We start from the raw sequence: 18,749 nt of genomic DNA, 5'->3' as shown, positions 1-18,749 counted from the left end.
TTCCTGCCCCCCTACCCCAGCATGACCGGAATGGGAAGCTCCACCCAACTTCCGCCCACATCTGACCTCATTTATTTATTTTTTTTTCTGCCCCCCATGGTCCCACAGTCAGCTGGGCTGTGACTGTCTGGGGGTAGGCTTACCTTTAAAGGTATATGTCAGCACACATAGCTAGTAATTCAAACACATACTCATCTCCGATTAAAACAGATGAATAATCATGCGTGCCCTTAATTAATTTTACACATACATAGATACATGCATACATACATAAATATATAGTATGTATAAACATATGTGCATAAACTCCAGCCAAAGAAAGCCATTTTCTCACTTAAAGCTGGCATAATTGGGCTCAGCAGGTTCGGTGGCAGTGACCTATGATCAGAAGGTTGTTGGTTCAAAACCCAGGGTTGGCAGAGTGAGATCACACGAACGAGGCCCTTAACCCCCAACTGCTCTAGGCACTGTCTGACCCCGTTTGCTCAACAATGTGCATCACTTTAAAGCACACGTTGAATGAAATGTAACGGCCATACATCCGCACACATGTACACACCAGCTGTTCGTATTGCGGAGCCGTCATGGCATGAATCATTAGTCAGTCACAGGTTATAGGAACAAAGAGGCGAGTAGCGGTGATGATGAGGGACTCTGCTGTGCATCATTCTGCCAGGTGCAAGACAAATATTTCTCATTCAGTAACGACATGTAAGCCTCCACATATAGGTGCCGTTAATCATTAATAATTGTCCGGCATCATGGAGGCTCTGCTTGACTGTGATATTGATCTTCTGGTGTAGAAAGTGAGATCCTCTCTCTCCCTGGAGACCCCCGCCCTGGCAGAAATGCTCTCCATAGCTGGCCAAACAAGTCGGGCGTGGTCCCCCTTTGTTCACCCTGGTGGCGGACTTGGGTGCCCACCTGCCCCTCCCCCCCCCCCCCCATCCTTACCCTCACTGGTGGACAGGAATCCTCCCTGGAATCTGTAAGCACTGTCTCTTTGGTGTTTATCAAATCCACGCAGCAGATGGCAGGACAGACTTTTCCTATTGGTTCGCCAGCGACAGGCTGCCACGGCATCCCGCGTGCTGATGGGCTGGCTGCCAGAGTGCTGGAGGTGCCGTGGGCGACGCCCCTCCCGCTTTCGTTGGCTGTACCTCGTTTAATCGTGGATGACGGATATGATTAAGCGTATCTGACTCAGTGAAGCTGCTCCGTATGAAATACAGTAGGTCCCAGGGATCTTCATCATGTAATTAGTACACCTTTGTTTTACCCCAGTGATTGACCGGTCTAGACAACCTCTCAGTTTGAATTAAAAGCATTCTGTGGTTGATTTATCCATGTTTCTACCAGGTCTGATGGCATTCATTGGAAACTTGACGTACTGATATTTTTTCCTGGTTTAAGGCGTGGTCTTTGTCCTGTCTGTGTTTCAGAGCTGTGTGTCACTCTGTCTGCCTGCATGTCTTTGTGTTTCTACGACTGTGTCTGTGTCGGTCTGTATATCTGTATATAACGGTGCGTTTTTTTCTTTCTTTGGGGTGCATGAGTGCAGAGCATGCTGTCATTCTAATTTGCATTATCTCACTAAAAAAAGATTATTTTACCTTACCAATACATAGTCAAGCACTTACTTATTTTTCTATTTGAAGGTATAGGAGGGTCGTTTGGAGATAATTTTTTTCTTCCACAATGTACTGTGTGTATGTCTGTGTATGTGTGTGTGTCTGTATGTCTGTGTGTGTGTGTGTGTGTGTCTGTCAGTCTCTATGTCTGCATGAGGCCATGTGCTGTAGCTGTCCTGCACTCACTCTGATCAGGTTTCTTAAACGATTTTGAATCGGCAGCAGTTATAATTGCTAAATCCATTTCCCATATTTTCATGCTATATTTGATAGACAGACGCATCATTTCTGCCTGTATCTCTGCGCTCTTTCCCGTATCACCCTCAGCATGCATGCGCATGCAGCTACGAGCGCAGCTAGGGCGAGCCGTCCACGGCGGTCAGGAGGGCTGGAAGCCTTGGAGCAGCATCACCCTGATTTAAATGCAGTGTGGGAGGAAGTACGGCTCTGCTGTTCTGTCAGAAAGTGTGATTAGATCTTTCTGTGGAAAAAAAAGAGAGATGCTGATTCGCAGTCGTGCCCGGAGTTTGGTTCGGCAACATGAGAGCGTTTAAGCCGGATCGCATTCCTGCTTTGGTTAAAGGATCAGAACAGGGTTAATTACCTCTTCATTGTTGAGTAAACCGCACGTTCCTGGTCATGCTGAGGGAGAAGGCCTTGTCCTCTCTCTCCTGTGCTGCCTTTGCAGAACTTGTGGGCCTGTTTTTATTATGGTTACATTTTTGCTGTGAGTTAAGTCAAAGGTCTTTGAATGGATAGTTTATGGAAAGCCAAGTAAGCGGCTTTTGATCCTCTCTGTGAATATCGTTTGTTTGTGACTGAAACTGAAATTCGCCTCTCAGCATCTTCGGTAGCCTGTTGCCGAGGGATGCCGCATACACACGCGGTAAATGCATGCAGTAAATGTCCAGGTTGCAAAAGGCTTCCCTGTACAATTTCTCTGTTTCAGTATCAGATCCATCTGAACTAGGAGTCTGTGTTTCTTTGTGTGTGTATAATAATAATAATATTAATAATAATGATACTTTATTGGTCCCTGTGGGGAAATTTTCTTTCCCCATGACACTCAGACACATATGTAGGTGAGAACAAGCTTGGCAGTGAAGGGCAGCTACCTGCCATGGAGTCCATGGGGCTGGGGGTTAAGGGCCTTACTCAAGGGCCCACTGACATGTGACTGTTCGGCTGAGGCCAGGCTGTAACCGGCGACCTTCCGATCGCAGGCATGAAGGGTTTAGCTGGCTGAGGGTCCTTCTTCTCCAACGGCACTGGGACTGTATGTAAGCATCCTTTAGGAAGACTAATATGAGTGAGAACGGGACTTTTCATGAGTGTGTCGGAAATGTAGGCTCATTTACTCAGTACATGGTTGTGACCCGCGATTGACGACAGACCTCCGGAGCTGCTCTGTTTCTCTGGGGCTTTCTGCGATATGTCAGGAAGTGCGAAATCTGCATGAGTGCCTCTATTCCAAGGAGCATCCCAGGGAGTAGTATTTTGGGAAATTACTCAACATTTACTTGTTTTCCAGCCATCCCTGCCCTACACACTGCTGATTGACTGAACACACCTGATCCAGGTAATCAGCAGTGTGTGGGGCAGGGAGAGATGGAGATCAAGCAGGGCGGTGGGTCCGAGGACCGACTTTGAGAACCACTGTGTTAACATAACCCACAGATCTGCCAAATATTTTTAGTGGTGTAGTAAAAAAATTATAAAAACCTAACTTTTTTTCTGCTTTGGGGCAAAGCTGGTCTTTGCACCCACACCTTTGTTGTCGGAGTTGTCAGGACTTTTCTTCCTTGCCTTGTCTGTGGTGTTTAGTGTCTAGGAGATGGAGGACATCATTTGAGGGAAAAAACAGCCTTTGGTTCCTCTTGCATCCGTTCACCATTTAATTTCACCGTCTTTCCCACTGTTATAACACTACTGTGAATTCCACCGTGGGGATTAGTCATTAAATCAGATATTTAAACTAAATAATCAGCCCCAGGGAAACCCAGTTAATTTATTCTTTGATTATTCGTTGCTGGAGCCATACAGAGTGGCAGCTGTGAGAGTCGCCGTCAAACGCTCATCTTAACCCACTTCTACAGTGAGACGGTTTCTGTGGATGACGAGCATCAAGTCCTATGTGGTGGTCAGACTCGCATAAGAGATCTAGTGGAGGAGGATCAGTGTTGGTTGATTCTCTCATGCTTGAAGCATGTTTTGAGTTCCTCCTTTGTACCAGGGATTTGGGTTCCAATATGGCTTTGTCTGAACATCCATCGATGTCTGTTGCGGCTGGCGCAGATCACACGACGCGTCTCCAAAACTGGCGGGGGCACGATTAGTTGTGTCGAGGGGGGTTGCCATGGAGACAGACACATCAGTGGTTGGTGGAAAGGGACTTGCAACCCTGTTCATAAGCTATCTGAATGGCCTTTGTTCTTAATGTTGGTGAGAAAATATTCTGGGAAATATCAACAAGGAAGAGTGATACCTCAGTGTGGTTGTTGGCATGAGAGTGTATGGTTGACTTCTACTAGTCAGTAGAGGAACAGAAAGGATCACAGCAGGAACCATCCTCAAGACACATGCCAATATTAATGTATTCCATTAAGAAGCCCTTTTTTAAGGCTACTGACCAGTTATAGAACATATATAATTACAAACGTTTTCAACTAGCATTCCAGTCCGGTTGTACTCCAGCCAGTATCCCTGTGCTGTCTGGGATTAGCTTGTGCCCCCCTCCCCCCAACGACCCCTGACCACCATTAGCGGTTAGGAGATGGACAGATGGATTGAAAAACACGTGTTAAATGAAGCCGCGATCGGACAGCGTCTCCTGGAGGAGTAACAACCGGTTATTATCTTAATGCCTGTGATGCGTTAATTAAGTGGACGGTAAACGTTACATCGTGGGATTTGAGTGAAGACAGAGTATGACAGTCATTGAGTACAGATTGCCTGACGGGCTCAGGATAATTAAATGCTAATTAAAGTGCATATTGTTGGGCTTGTGATTGTGACGATTTAATGGTGAAATCAAATTCACATGATTGTTGTTCGCTTTCTCCCAAATTGGCTGGACAGTCATTTAACATGGATATGAACATTAGCACAGGAGCTGCCCTCAAACCCAGGCCACACCCCCCCCCACAGTAATTTCTGCTGCATGGTGCTGCCTATATTATAAACCATGAAATGCAATGCGGTTGGTAGATCAGGTGCTACCAAGTGAACTGAAGCACTGTCCCTTTTGCTCCTCAGGCAGGTTAGAGCTTGGTGCTCATGCTCTGATGGCAAGACTGGCCTTTGTGCTGCTGAACTGACGGCGGCCTTTGCCACTGAAAAGCATTGTGGGGTTTCTCTTTGGAGTTGTGCAACAGCACTAGAGCTTGTATGCTGAAAAAATGGCTATTTTCTTACAATTGACATAATGAAAAATTATGTTCTGTATATAATTATACACAAAAAATGCTAAAATGTAAATTAAATCTTGTAACTGAATTTTAATCGACGTCGTGCCAAACCAGTGGAATGAAGTATTTGCAATCCCCGGAGTTCTGTATTTTATCAGATGCCAGGGGAAGATGTGCATGCTTTACAGTACTGAGCTCCGCACACATAATGCACACATGCACACTATGACACACATGCACGCAGATGCATAGAGATTTCATTAAAAAAATATTATACTCATGGTGTACTGAACTGTTATTACGTACATCCATCATTCTATTCACTCATCCCAGTAAAATGTGTTTCTTTCAGGCATCTGCAGGTGAACTTCTTTGCAGTTAGCAGTTAGAAGTTAGGGTGTTTCCTCAGTAAGAGTTTTATATGTACAGAGTGTTTCCAGTCTGCTCTGATTTCTGTGTTACCTGAATGCATCACGGGATTTTAATACATCCTGGCCTGGGAAGCCTAAATTTAGCATGGTTTGCCTCATAACCATCCTTTAATGAGCACATATCACTGCCGTTTGTACTAAAGCAGTCGTCTCAGGGTGCATTGTGAGGTTTGGAGGGTCTGTTGTCCATGTCTTTATCTGCCACTAACCCTGAGGACAAACTTGGTGTCTGTGGATGAAATCTTGTTGGGATGCGCTGGGGGTTGGGGGAGGGGGGCAGGTCCCCTGTGTGTTTCTTGGGTCGTGGAGGCTGTTTTACTAGCCAATGAAAATCATGTGCTTTTGTGGCTTTTGATGTGTGGCCCACAGGGACAGGAATGAGGCAATATGATCCTTTGAAGGAGAGTGCCAGCCCCCCCCCCCCAGCAGGAACGGACGTGTTCAGTTCTCCGTCCATGGGCACTTCTACCAGGGAATAGTTCTGCACTCGAGCCTTGCGATGCTGCTGCCCTGTCCATGTCGTATCTCTCTATCGTGCTGTAACCCTGATTGAGGACGTAGGATGGATTTGACATCACAAAGGGGAAATTGTATGGACTAGGACCAGAAGCACTTACTATGCCAGATGGGTCTTGCTGTTGAACCCTTTATAAAAAGACACCTGTCTTTGTTTTTAACGTGAGATGCTTAGATTAAAGGTGTTATGTATCGTTAAAGTGATTCGAGTGGCCGTTTTTCCTGTATGTGGGTTTAGGCAATGTGTCTGTCTGTTTCCTGTGGGGCCTGCAGAAAAACGCCCTCTGATGGCCTGTGCTGGTCTTCACGTAACTATTGGCTCAAAGGACACCGTGACCTTTGACCCAGGGCTTGGTCTATGCTGTTCTCAGTCCGGTGGACTCCTAATTGCACAGACTGAATGTGCTTCCCTCTGCAGCACTACAGACATTATTAACCCCCTGATTAGTGCATTGTTAGCCCCCTAATTAGTTATTCTTGCCTCACTCGTCAGCTGTTAGTCTGATTGCGTGTTTGGGGCCCAACCTTACGAACAGCTCATTCATATTGGCCGCTCTGTCTGCAGTCCCTCAATCAGCATCCACTGAAAAGTCTCCCTGCAAAAACATCACTTTCCTTCGCTCTGTGTATGTTTACTTCCCAATTTCTCGTCTTAGCCAAGCGCGTACCATTGCTAACACGGTTTCCTGCCCAAAAAAAAAATGGAACAATGGCAGCTTTCAGACAGCTTGTGATTCTATTGTTGGATAAACGTGGTGCTCATTCACTTCCGCCAGCGAAGACCCAGAGCGTTAAAAAAAACACAAGGACCCAGGCTATGTTTGGGAAAATTCCATATTGCTATTCATAGTAACCGCCGTTCTATGAATTTGTTGTAAATACTGCTAAATACAAAGTAAAATACACCATAACTGGAGCACGGGGCATGCCATTGCCCTGTCGTCCGGACATGGTACAGTCCCCAGAGGAAGTGGACGTGCTTGTGCTCCGCGACTCCCGTTCTTTGCCGGGCCTTCTTTCCCGCGGAGGCCCCAAACAAGGTGGAATGCCGCTATGCCCTGACCCGCGCGCCGCTTTTGGGGGAATCGCTGAAAACCACACCGACTCAAAGGAAGAAAGATGCCGCTGATAGAGGCCTCCTTGAAGAGGCTTTTCACTGTAGGGCCCTGTGACTAGTGCCTTTTATGTAGCACCAAAGGGCACCATTGTAGAGCGCGGCCCAGTGTCGGTGACCTGATGAGTACGGGCCTCTGATGTCTCCGAACTGAAGCTTTTCCGCCACCTTGCTCACCGTCTGGCACCACCAGGCCCCCCGACTCTGGGCTCGCATGAAGCCTACATGGGCGCATCACGTCTAATGTCAGGTACATTGGAATGTGTTTTTGCTTATCCTTGCTCTCCTTTTAAGATATACGCACGCATATCTATACAGGTGAGAATGAAGGTCTGAGTGTAGGGTCAACCATTTATCTCGCTGCCTGGAGCACTTTGGGGAGGGGGGGTGATTTGGTGATTTGGCCCTTGCCACCCCCCTCGATCTCTGCCCAGTTGTATCCGTCACCATTGAGATCCTTAACCTTCTGCTCGCTGTTGTACGATATTGGGTGTATGATATGGAAATTTCCATGGTTCATTCCTCCGTGGGTCACTCTGTAGAAGGAAATGAGTCTCAAGCTTGTCCCCCCCAATCCTGTTTTCATGCGGAAAAGCAGAGATATTTTCAAAAGAAAAATACGGGTCTATCCTTTGCCGGAATGAACAGATAACAGAGCTCTATTTAAGCCTCCAAGGGTATGTCCCTTTGCTTACAAGTCAGCTTTGAATGGAAACCGGCACCTTCTTTGTTGCTGTTTGAAGGCTAATGGCTAACAGTCGGGCTCTCAGCTATTTACAGACCTTGAATTTCGTTCCCTAGTTTCCATCTGTGAAAAGATTTTTAAGGAACTAATCAATAGTGAAAATGGGCCATCGATAGCCCCTGACCCACCCCCCCCACCCCACCCCTTCACACTGGGGTCTGCTGCTGCAGTCCTGCTGAAGCTGTGTATGTGAGTTGAAAAGCAGGAAATGCAAGAAACTGCAGTGTGTTGGGGGTTAAAGCCCATTCACACGTGATGCTCCCGCTAAAAATAATTACCGGTAGATTTACAAGTAATTTTATTTAGGCGTGGGTGATTTGGAGTGCATTTGTCTAGGTTGATCCTTTTAGGAAAATACGATGAAGAGGATGAAAAGATTAAGCTATTTTTAATTTGTGTGTGGGGAGGGGGAGATATTCCTTGATGCAGTGATTTGCTTCAGGCTTATCAAAGGGAAGAGTTTTTGCAGACAAATGCTGAACATCAAGTGATACAGAAGCTATTGCGTTTTTTTGTGTTTATTCCTTTCATGGGAACATCGAATACAGCTTCTTCTTGATAACATCTTTGGTAGAACTTGAGGTCCCTAGTTAGAGTTTAACTGGACTAAATGGACTGTGAGCAGTTTGTCCAGGTACTGCCCTGAACTGGCGGCCAGATGTTTACACCAGAGGCCAGGGATGCTGGGACTCACTCTGCCCTGTGGCTCCATGGCAACTGACCTCTGGAATCCAGTCTGTATTCTGAGGTCACAATAGGCAGGTATGTTGCTAAGCAACCACATTTCAGGTGTGAAAATGTGGAGCAGCTGTCTGAATCGCTTTAGAGCTGTGCTTAGTAACAGAGTCGACCTGACCGCAGTGGATGAGAGCCCCTTTGTACAGCTTCGAAAGTCTCTGACCTTAGAAGGGTAAACGACCCCCATTGTCTCCATCTAGGAGGGGAATTAGCTTTGGGGATGGGTTCTCCTTTTAAGAGCAGATTTGCAGCCAGTGATGCAGCATCTATACCAATGTCCCCTAGTAACAGCTGGGCCAATCACTCCCCGAGACTCCCTGAGTGACCGCACTGTATATGAAACCACCCCCAGTTCCGCCCATGTGACTGCGAGAGACGTGTGATTCATCTCAGGCTGAAAAATCTGGACCTGTAGGTGCTCCAAAGGGCTTCCACATCGCAGTAGCCGCTGAACGCTAAGTGATCAGCTTCCAAACAATTTTTGATAATGGACAAGATTCAAACCGCCGACCTTCTGATCGCACCCACCTTGACCTACTGAGGTCAAATTTTTGAGGTCAAACTTTCCATCACTGAGCCTTTTCGTAGTTGGTTCTGTAGGGTGTCTGTGATAGCAGGTCACAGAGGGTTCTGCTTCTTAAGGTGTGAATCGCGTTAATCGGCAGTGCCCCGGCCACAGGGTGATGCGTTAGTCGGTTGCTAGCTTTGGCGATTCATCCCCACCTCCCTCCTGTTCTTCTGCTCTTGCAGGTACTCATGGGCATAGACTAACCGGTACGTTCACATGGGGGGGGGGAGGGCGGGCTTCACCTCTGTAAATTTTATTTCATCTCATCAGCCTATGATGACTTTGGCCTCATAGAGTGACTCTATACCTTGGCTTATGTGCTGATTATCCTGCTGTTTCATTCCACATCGTCCCACTACTGTCGTTCTGAGCTATTAATAGAACGAAGTTGACAGATCAAGTTTTATATGGAATGCTGGGGCTTGGCTGGGCAGTGTTGACTTCCTGACTGCTTCGAAGCCCTTCATCTACGCCGTCTTTGAGAGACGTCCTCCCTTATAGCTGAACGTCTGCTGTGTGGTCGCTGAGATTCACAGAGGGTCCCCATTCTGCTCCTGGCTTTAGTCTGTTTGAGCGGAGTTTGGGGGCGTATCTAATCAGAAGGAAGGGTCCTCTTCTAAATGATGCATCGCTCAGTTTGCATCTTCATCCGGAGCTGTTTGACCTGGACAGTACAACGGCAGCAGCCTGTGAAAATCAGAGTGGCCCAGGAGCTGGAGTGATCACCGGAAGGTTATGGGTTCAGACTCCAGATAGTGGATAATTGTTGTACAGATGCCCTCTCTTCCGTTATCTCTGATTCTTTCGTTTCGTTTCCTCGAGTCCATGCAGTACTTCACTGCTATGCTGCAGTATACATGTCAGTATAAGTGTAATTATATATAGCAGTGAGCTGAAGAAGCTTATTATGTAATGTAACATGATGCAAATGCTGTTTATTGATGCCATACCACCTACTGTTGACTTTCTTCCTGAAAGATGCTTCATTACAACTGCCAGGACAACGAATCCTCGTATGCAGTCTCAGGTTTCTTTTTCCCAATTCTTTGTCAATCACTTCCTCCCCCCCCCCCCCCCCCCCCCCCACACAGGCCTTCGGAAATGCGAAGACGGCTCACAACAATAACTCCAGCCGCTTCGGAAAGTTCATCCAAGTGAATTACCTGGAGAGCGGAACCGTGAGGGGGTGAGACAGGCCGATCTCCATTTTTGGCCTTCTGCTGGGGGAGGGGGGCTGTCTGGGTGGGAACAGGGTGCATGAATTGGGGCAGTTGACTCCAAGCTCACGAGCTTGAGGGAGGACAAGCAATGCATCCATCTGGGATTTACAGCAGCCTTAGACAGCGATGACCTCACTCGTTATAACGGATCCTCGGAATCGGGTGGAGTCCAGATGTCGGTCACTGTGTTGGGGGGTTACTGTAAACAGCCTCGGGTGTTTGTACTGACACAGATTTTCAAAGTGACTTCCTTATGACAATAGCCAGTCCTCCTTAGTACTGAAGAGAGCAGTAGTTTTCCTAGTAACTGGATCCTAACAAAACAAACGTCTCCCATGGTGCACCTCTCTGTGCCTCAGTCGCTCTCGTTGTGTACTCTTGCGTTGAGTTTTATTTTCTCTGTTCGTACTCCAGAGCCTACGTGGAGAAGTACCTTTTGGAGAAGTCCAGGCTGGTCTACCAGGAGCACAATGAAAGGTAACAGCTTGCAGGGGACTGTCGGTGTGACAGTTTCAACCCCCCCACACACACACACACACACACATCTGTGCAACGTTAAGTCGTCTTTCCAGCTGGGGATGGTTCCGTCTGCCGGGTGTGTTTTAGTTCTCGGCCCCCAAGGGCCCAGGCACCCAGGGTGGTCCCAATGGCGTCTGAGACCCTGTGGGTGCCCCCCCCCCCACATCCCCACGCTCTGTTTTGGTTGCTCTGGCTATCAGAATCCCTTTGATGATGTTTGTATGTGCTTCCCCGATAGTTATCCCATTAGTAATCATATTAGTGATGCTTTTAGTTATCCCCAGCTGTGAAGGTACTGGTTTGTGAAGAAATGGATTAGACCAGTGTTTCTCAACCCACTCCTCGGCGTCCTCCAGACAGTCCACTTTTTTTTTTCTTTCCAGCTCCCATAGAACCTGAACCAAACAATTAAGAACAAATCAAACAATCAGGAACGGGGAGGCGGTGGAAACCAGAACTTTCTGGGATTCCCCTTGCACTGGGTTGGGAAACACTGGCTTGGACTATTAATGTTCCCAGGTCGCTCGCCCCCCTCGCCCCACCACAGGTGACTTGCCAGGGGATGTCGCTGGTGTACAGATTTGCACCACACATACCAGAACATTCCACGCTGTCCACAGGCCTGCAATGTCCCAGGTAGCTTTTTCACCATCATGCTGACATCACAGCCTGGCAGCCAATCAGGTCACGCTGGACACTGATCCTTCACACGATGGGGAAGGTTTTGTCTGTTAGGCCGTGCCAGTATATGGTGGTTACTACAAACATTTTGTTGTATGTTTAATGTGATTGTAGGCCTGGGTGTGAAATTGCTGTTGCTGGTAATGAGAAAGACAGAGGTGTATACCCAGGGGGGTGCCGCTGAAAGGGGATTGGTCCACTCCCCATCACTCATTGGATAATGATAAGGTTGTCCCCTTTCTATGAATTATGATCCCTCTTATGCCTCCTTAATCTTAAAAAATCCTCCTCATCTTAAAAAATTCTACCCTCTGGCTCCATCCCACCACAGGACAATTTCTTTTTACAGCACCTTCCATTATCCAGTCTGGCTGGTTGTACCCGCCTTCATCTTCATATTCCTGCAGCCTTCATGCTGACAGGGCTGTCATCTACTCACTGATGCTGTATTTCTCTGAAAATTCTGTCACCTCAACCCCGGCAGGTCTGGGTCGAATGCTGAAGCTCTGATCTTGATTCCCCAAGAGAAGTTCTGGTGTCTTGCCGGCTTCGGTCCGCAGTCACGTGAAGGCTTTCTTACACTATCTGACGGGTTTGCGACCCTTTGTCCTTGCCAGGAACTACCACGTGTTTTACTACCTGCTGGCAGGAGCGAGCGAGGAGGAGAGGCTGGCCTTCCACCTCAGGAACCCTGACGAATACCATTACCTCAACCAGGTACGCCTGCCTGCCCACGGCGACACCAGCGTGATAAAGTTGGGGGGTGGGGAGGTCTTTGTCAAGGGCAGAATAAGGCTTCAAACCCACGACGGGGGTAATTACTGTGTGCTGCCAACCACCATTTTCAGTGTTTCTCATCCCAGTCCTCAGGGACCCCCAGACAGTCCATATTTTTGCTCTTTTCCAGCTCCCAGTACATTTTTACCAGGTATTCAGTAATGCGGACTGTCTGAGGATCCCAGAGGACCGAGCTGAGAAACACTGATTTAAACTAACGGGAGCCAGTGAAGTAACCAATGGGAGTTCCGAAGCCTCATTTCCCCGACCAATCGGAAAACACACCCTAGGAAGTGAGGCGGCTGTAAATCTAGCAGAGGCTTGGGTGTCAGTTTTTTTTCCACAAACCATCTGCCTGCTTCTTGCCGTCTGTCAGTCCGGCTGCTCTAACGAGTGTGTCTGGTCCTCGACCCCCTTACACAAACCGCCAGTTGGAGATCAATTGACGAGGGGTGGTTTTTGTCCCCTCCGGGCTGCCGTTCCTACAGCCTCTCTGTCTGATGGGAGTCCCGGCACGCGGAGAGCACATGCCGCATCCTTTGTGTTAGTCCTTATCTCTATGACAACGTTGTGAGGCACTGTTAATCTCTTAAGCTTTTCTGGTAAGCAGGCCCTTGTGGAAATGCCCCCCCCCCCCCCCCCCAGCCCCCACTGGCGAGAAAGCACAGCTCAGCCTCCCAGTCTGCCAGCACCACAACAAAAAGCCACCCGATGCCCTAGTCACACAAAACCTCAGGCTTCCAGTCTCGGCATTTCACAACAAAGACACGCCTCTCGGCCGTTTCGGTCCTGCACGTGACTCTGTGATGTCACACTTGGTTTCTCACATGCTGTACGGTTCACTATGGCTCAGCTCATGGACACGTCCTTACAACATCCAATCAGATTTTTGTAATGCAAGTTGTTTTTGGTTTCGGCTAATATGAAAGTTTTTCGCTGCCCCTCATTTAAGCACGATGTTGGTGTCTCTCTGTCCCTGTAAAGACTCAAAGGCCAGGAGAAATGAAGAATTCCTCCCATTCCTGAGTCATTCTGTAAGCTTCCCTCCCTTCCCAGCTCGTACTTCCAATGTGTCTTCCTCGGAAAAACTGGAAGGCCCGGGAGAGCTTCAAGGCCTGTGTCCGAGTCCGTGTGAGCCGGAATGGACGTTACCTCTTTGGACAGCTGTGTTGTACACTCCCAAAGATGTCACGCATTAAAGAGTTTTGTGCCGTGGCCTACGTGCTTCTGACTTCCTGTAATTCAGTGGTTGCACTATGGTGGTCAAACGCAAAAACAAAGATCCAGGAAGGTGTGTGTGTGTGTGTGTGTGTGCGTGTGTGTGTGTGCGTGCGTGCGTGCGTGTTTGGTGAGCTTATATGGTATCAGTGACATGTGGCTGGAGATAGTCATGCTTATCTATTAAGCATCTGCTTGCTCTTATGAAAGAGAGGTTTACCTTTACCTAACTCCATCTACCTTACTTCCAGATGACAAAGAAAGCCGTCAAACTGCACTGGGAAAATGACTATGAGAGCGAGCTGGTCAGTATTGTCTGCACTGGGATGGAATCCTGGGCCTTTTCCATCTGTCTCCAGTGTTCCCATCTCACACCCCACCCTGAAGTTCACAACCCTGCTTTTCTACTTTCCATGTACATCCTGTGGTTTCGTTTGCTTGCACGCTCTTTGCTCCACCTCACCACTCTATCCTTGTTCCCGATTGGTTGCTCTTCTGCTCCTATACCCCCCATCTTGACCAATGTGCTTTCTGAACTCAGTTGTCCTTGGATACGGGATATAGCTGTGATACCTATAGCTTCTGCAGCCACACCATCTTTTCACACCGTCTCTAATGAAACATTTTCCACTTTTGTATTTATTTACATTATCTGCCGTTCCACTGTTTTGTGTCTCCTGCTACCAGTAGTCTGGGCGTTAGCAAGCTCTGACCTTTGCTCTGTCTCTGTCATTTTTTAGGTGAGCAGTCTCTGTCATTGCAGAGACCATCTCTTACTAAATGCCTTAGTCTAAAATAACTATTAGTAAGCCGTAGGTTTCCTGTCATGCTTTAGAGAATAGACTATGAACGGTGTGAAGCTCATGCCTTTATTTGTCTCTCTTTTTTTTTGGCCTATCGGGCTGGTTGTTGTACTCTGCTGTGTGTCTATTGGCTGTCTGTGTTGATCATCGTAGTATTGTAGGCAGGACCAATTGCACTCTCCCAGCAGTGCATCCAAGGACGGGATGCCCAAAGGCATAGTGGGAAAACGCAGACCTTTCTTGGATGATTTTGTTGCTTCTGGCAGAAATGAAGGGCGTGCAGAAATTGCACCCTTTAGGGAGAATTTTGCAGATATCATGTGCTCAGCCGATGATTGGTTTTCATGTCCGTTGGTAGCAGATTTCTCAAGGAGGTCGGAGAGGAATTTTGCCGGAAACTCTCATTTTGGGAGGCGAACAGCAGGCCGCGTGAGCGTTTCCAGTGCGGCGGCACTGCAGAATGCGATGCTTGTTTAGTGAAGGCAGCTGAAGTTACCGCAGCGGCTGACTGTGGGGCCTGAATTGCAAGGCCTTGCAAGCGACCACGGTCCCTGGAATCCTCGCCTCCATTGTTCTCTTTGGCTTCCAAACGTGGTTTAACACATCGAATAGCTCCGTTTAGCATCTGAAATGAGTAAAGCCTCCTCGGTACTGCCGCGTGCGTCCTGGCTCCAGGAGAAGGTCCTCGTCGGCTTGAATGTATTTTTGTTGGGGCGCCGTTTGCGGGCATTAAGTCGACAAATCACTCTCCTTTTCCTATATTTTCCTACATTTCCTACATCGGAAGGAAAGCTAAACAGACGCGGGCAGAATTTCCTGCGAGGATGCGGCAGGAGCAGCGGGGGCAAACAGTCCTCTGAAGGACACCTCATCGCCCGGCTGTACGATGCTTCAGTGTCATGGAAATTCACGGGCAGCTATCCATCATCCTGTTGCTTATTGAAAGGAGATCTGGTCTAGATCTAGGGGATCGAGGCTGGGGGTTCAACCTGGATGTGATGCCGGTCTAAATCACACACACAGACACACACTATGAGCTATTTAGAGCAGCGTTTCCCAACCTGGCCTTCAGGGACCCCCTCAGGGACCCCCACACATTCGACATCTTTACCTCTGCTGGGGGGAGAGTAAAAACATGGACTGTCTGGCGGTCCCTGAGGACTGGGTTGGGAGACACTGATTTAGAGACACTATTTAGCCTGACTCGCTGTTTCTGGACTGTGGTATTGAAGCCAAATACCTGGGGAAAACTCCACACACAGGAAGCGGAGCTGGGATTCAAACCCTCGATCCTGAAGGTCGAAGGTAGCAGAGGCACTATACACGAGAGGTGTTACTGTATACTATAATGCAAAGATTAGCGTTGTACAGACAGTCGTTTTGCTGTGTATTCCAATGAAATGGGGGTGTCCTGTCGTCTGTGGGCACGTGTTTGCAAGCTCGCATCTGACGGGTCAGGCTTTGTGTACAAATGTGCATCTTTCTGTGTATTCTGTGGCACAGGTGTGTTTACATGTGTGTGCACTCTGGTTTGTGTCTGTGTAGATTGTCGCACAGCATGTGATACCACCACACCGGTGGCGCCCCCACATAGCAGGAACCCACCCATTTGGGTTCTGCCCCTTTTCTGTTCTTATAAAACAGGGCTCTTCAAATTTAGCTCTTGATTCCAAATTCAAGCCTTGTTTTCAGTTCTCCCCGATGGTTAGTTTAATACTTACTGGTTCTGATTGGCCAGAGGCTTCACACCTGGCCCACAGGTAAAGAAATTCTGGGATATCAGCAGGGCTCGGCCCTAGAGGACCGTGATTTGGATAGCCCTGTTAAAGAAGCACAAACCCATGCCGATTGAGTTAGTCAGAAATAACATTGTTTTGCTGCAGTGATATTTGTAGATTTGTGTGATTTGATTGTTCTAGAGCTGCTTCCATTCTGGGTTTTCCTGGGTATTCAGCTGCAGTCTGTTGAATTCCAGACATGGATGTTACCTGGAGTGACAACAGTGCACAGCTTGGAGAGTCACTGGCACTTCTAAATAGTGATTGACTACCAACAGAGATGGAGGTCGTCGTGACTGACATGTCGGACTGACCCCCTCTGCTCTGTCGTTGCCCTCGACAGGACTGCTTCACGGTGGAAGGGGAGGACCTAAAGCATGACTTTGAGCGTCTGCAGCTGGCCATGGAGATGGTGGGCTTCCTGCCTGCCACACGGAAGCAGTGAGTCCTGCGCACGCACACACACACACACACACACATACGCACGCATACACGCTCGCCCACACAGACTAGCCTAAATCACACGGTCCCACAGTTTGTGCTGTGCAATTCTGAGGCCGTGATTTGGCTCTTTGGTTTCTTATTGGAGGCTCAGGAATCCTTCGTAATGATAGGTTAATCCAACCTGAAGCTGAACTAGTCGAGTGTGCCAAATGGAATAGACCCCCCCCCCCCCCCCCACCTCAGTGTCGTGTGACCTGGCTGCACTCTCCACTTCCTCGTTTGACCGTTCACTCTCCGCAGGATATTCTCCCTTCTGTCGGCCATTCTGCATCTGGGAAACATCCGATACAAGAGGAAGATATATCGGGACGACTCCATTGATATCTGCAACCCTGAAGTGCTGCCCATTGTCTCTGAGCTGCTGGAGGTATGAGAGCTCACCACTTGCCTATAGAGCGTATGCGTTGACATCATTTTCCCGATGGAACATGCCGCCTCAGACAGACTGAGTGGCAAATCATGCTGCAGCATGGCTGATTTTAGTCGGGGGGAGACTGTGAAATAAACCAATTATGTGCTTACATCAGTGTTTCTCAGACCAGTCCTGGGGGGCCCACAGTCCACGTTTTTGCTTCCTTCCAATTCCCTGAGAGTTGGCAACTGCAAGTCAGCATTTTGCAGCTCGGATTCCAGTTGTTTTTTGTGGATTGCAGCGATCCATTTGCTTCTCTATTTTTAGTTGTCATCAGTCTGTATAAAAATAGCTCCGATTTCGTGTTTAATCAGTTTGTACAATCAGTCGCACACCAGCTCTTCCCCATTTTATACGTATTTTTGTGGCATCCCAGCCTAACACCGATGCCGCCGCTGTCAGTCAGTACGTTTGCATGCCGTTTATTCGGACTGCTGCCCTTGTCCCAGTGTACATGCACGGGAAGGGAATCATTTTATTGACGGAAGTATGGCAGACCCCACTACAATAGGTGGTGATGTGGCTCCTTACAGCTTGTTAGTATTGAGCTTTTTCCGGTTGACCTATTATGCCACAGACGTAACAAATAATACAATTAATAATAATGGATGCGTGGACAGATGAAGTGACTCAAGGTTTAATTGCGATCTGGTTGTAAGAGCAGATAGAATGAGATCAGGATCGCAGAACAGGAAATGAAGTGTTTTGTATAATATACTAGGGCAGCATGGTATTGGAAATATTTCAGATATTGCAATGTGATTTTATTGTAATAAATATTGGGGTGTTTATGAAACAAAAAAAGAGTCAACATAAATGTATCACTAACCCATCTAGGAGTGATTTACACAGCAATTAAGGATGAACATTATTACAATTGTCTCTTCATACAGAAACAGCGGAGGTAAACTTTAAACTGATTCACAGGATATAGGTTTTTATAGGTTATTTTTTCCTGTAACATAGAGATTTTAACTCCCTGTGCCATGATATTCATCCCTGTCTGTCAGTAATACAATTTAACCAACTGTCTTATACCCTTATCCAACGTGCCTTGTACTGATTTCCAGTTCGGCACTTTACCAGTGAAGATTATTTCATGGAAATGGGTTCAGACTGAGGCTCAGCTTCAGTATTGCAGCTCTAGGACTTGAACCAAAAACATTCTGGAGATCCTTATCTGTCAGATCCATATCAGTGTCACTGCCTGTGACTAAACTCAAAGCAGAATTAAACAGCTGCTCAGATGATTTCCATGTCCTGCTGGGAGACTTTAAGTTGGTAGTAGAGAGTGATAAGACTGGTCCAGACTGCCGCCTTTACAGAGCTACTGACATGCGCTGATTGACTCGTCGTCGATGAAAATGGGCCTCTTGGCTGGTTGAGGTTCTCCTGATGTTATTCTTCACAAGATGAACTCCAGCCCCCAGATTGTCAGTGGATAAGGAACCGCCAAGAGACCTTGAGGGTCATGAGTTCAACAGCTGGACACAGGGAAGATCATAGACCACAGGCTGGATGAGTGAGGTTGATCTATTGAACCCAGCAAAGCAGAGAGCCCCCCCCCCCCCCCCCACCACCTCTCACGATGTCACACATACTCACACACCCTCCGGTGCAGCCAAAGTGGACATCCTCGCATTCCAACGGGGGGGGGGCTGATGCTGTTTTCATTTAACCACGTCTG

The 18,749-nt window shown here is 47.8% G+C and overlaps 1 protein-coding gene across 8 annotated transcripts in view; it reads left to right on the top strand.

Moving 5' to 3' along the window:
- The window catches only part of LOC125705974 (unconventional myosin-IXAb-like), a 96,454-nt gene that overhangs the window by 31,118 nt on the left and 46,587 nt on the right, over positions 1–18,749 (top strand). For all 8 annotated transcript variants that reach the window (XM_048972377.1, XM_048972373.1, XM_048972380.1 and 5 more), the window contains exons 3-8: positions 10,242–10,336; positions 10,785–10,847; positions 12,188–12,287; positions 13,817–13,870; positions 16,490–16,587; positions 16,891–17,017. In XM_048972377.1, coding sequence (XP_048828334.1) covers positions 10,242–10,336; positions 10,785–10,847; positions 12,188–12,287; positions 13,817–13,870; positions 16,490–16,587; positions 16,891–17,017 — 537 coding nt within the window. The remainder of the gene's footprint in view (positions 1–10,241; positions 10,337–10,784; positions 10,848–12,187; positions 12,288–13,816; positions 13,871–16,489; positions 16,588–16,890; positions 17,018–18,749) is intronic.

Source organism: Brienomyrus brachyistius, chromosome 13 (genome assembly GCF_023856365.1).
Source record: "Brienomyrus brachyistius isolate T26 chromosome 13, BBRACH_0.4, whole genome shotgun sequence".
Classification (NCBI taxonomy): domain Eukaryota; kingdom Metazoa; phylum Chordata; class Actinopteri; order Osteoglossiformes; family Mormyridae; genus Brienomyrus; species Brienomyrus brachyistius.
This window is presented reverse-complemented; position numbering and strand designations above follow the sequence as displayed.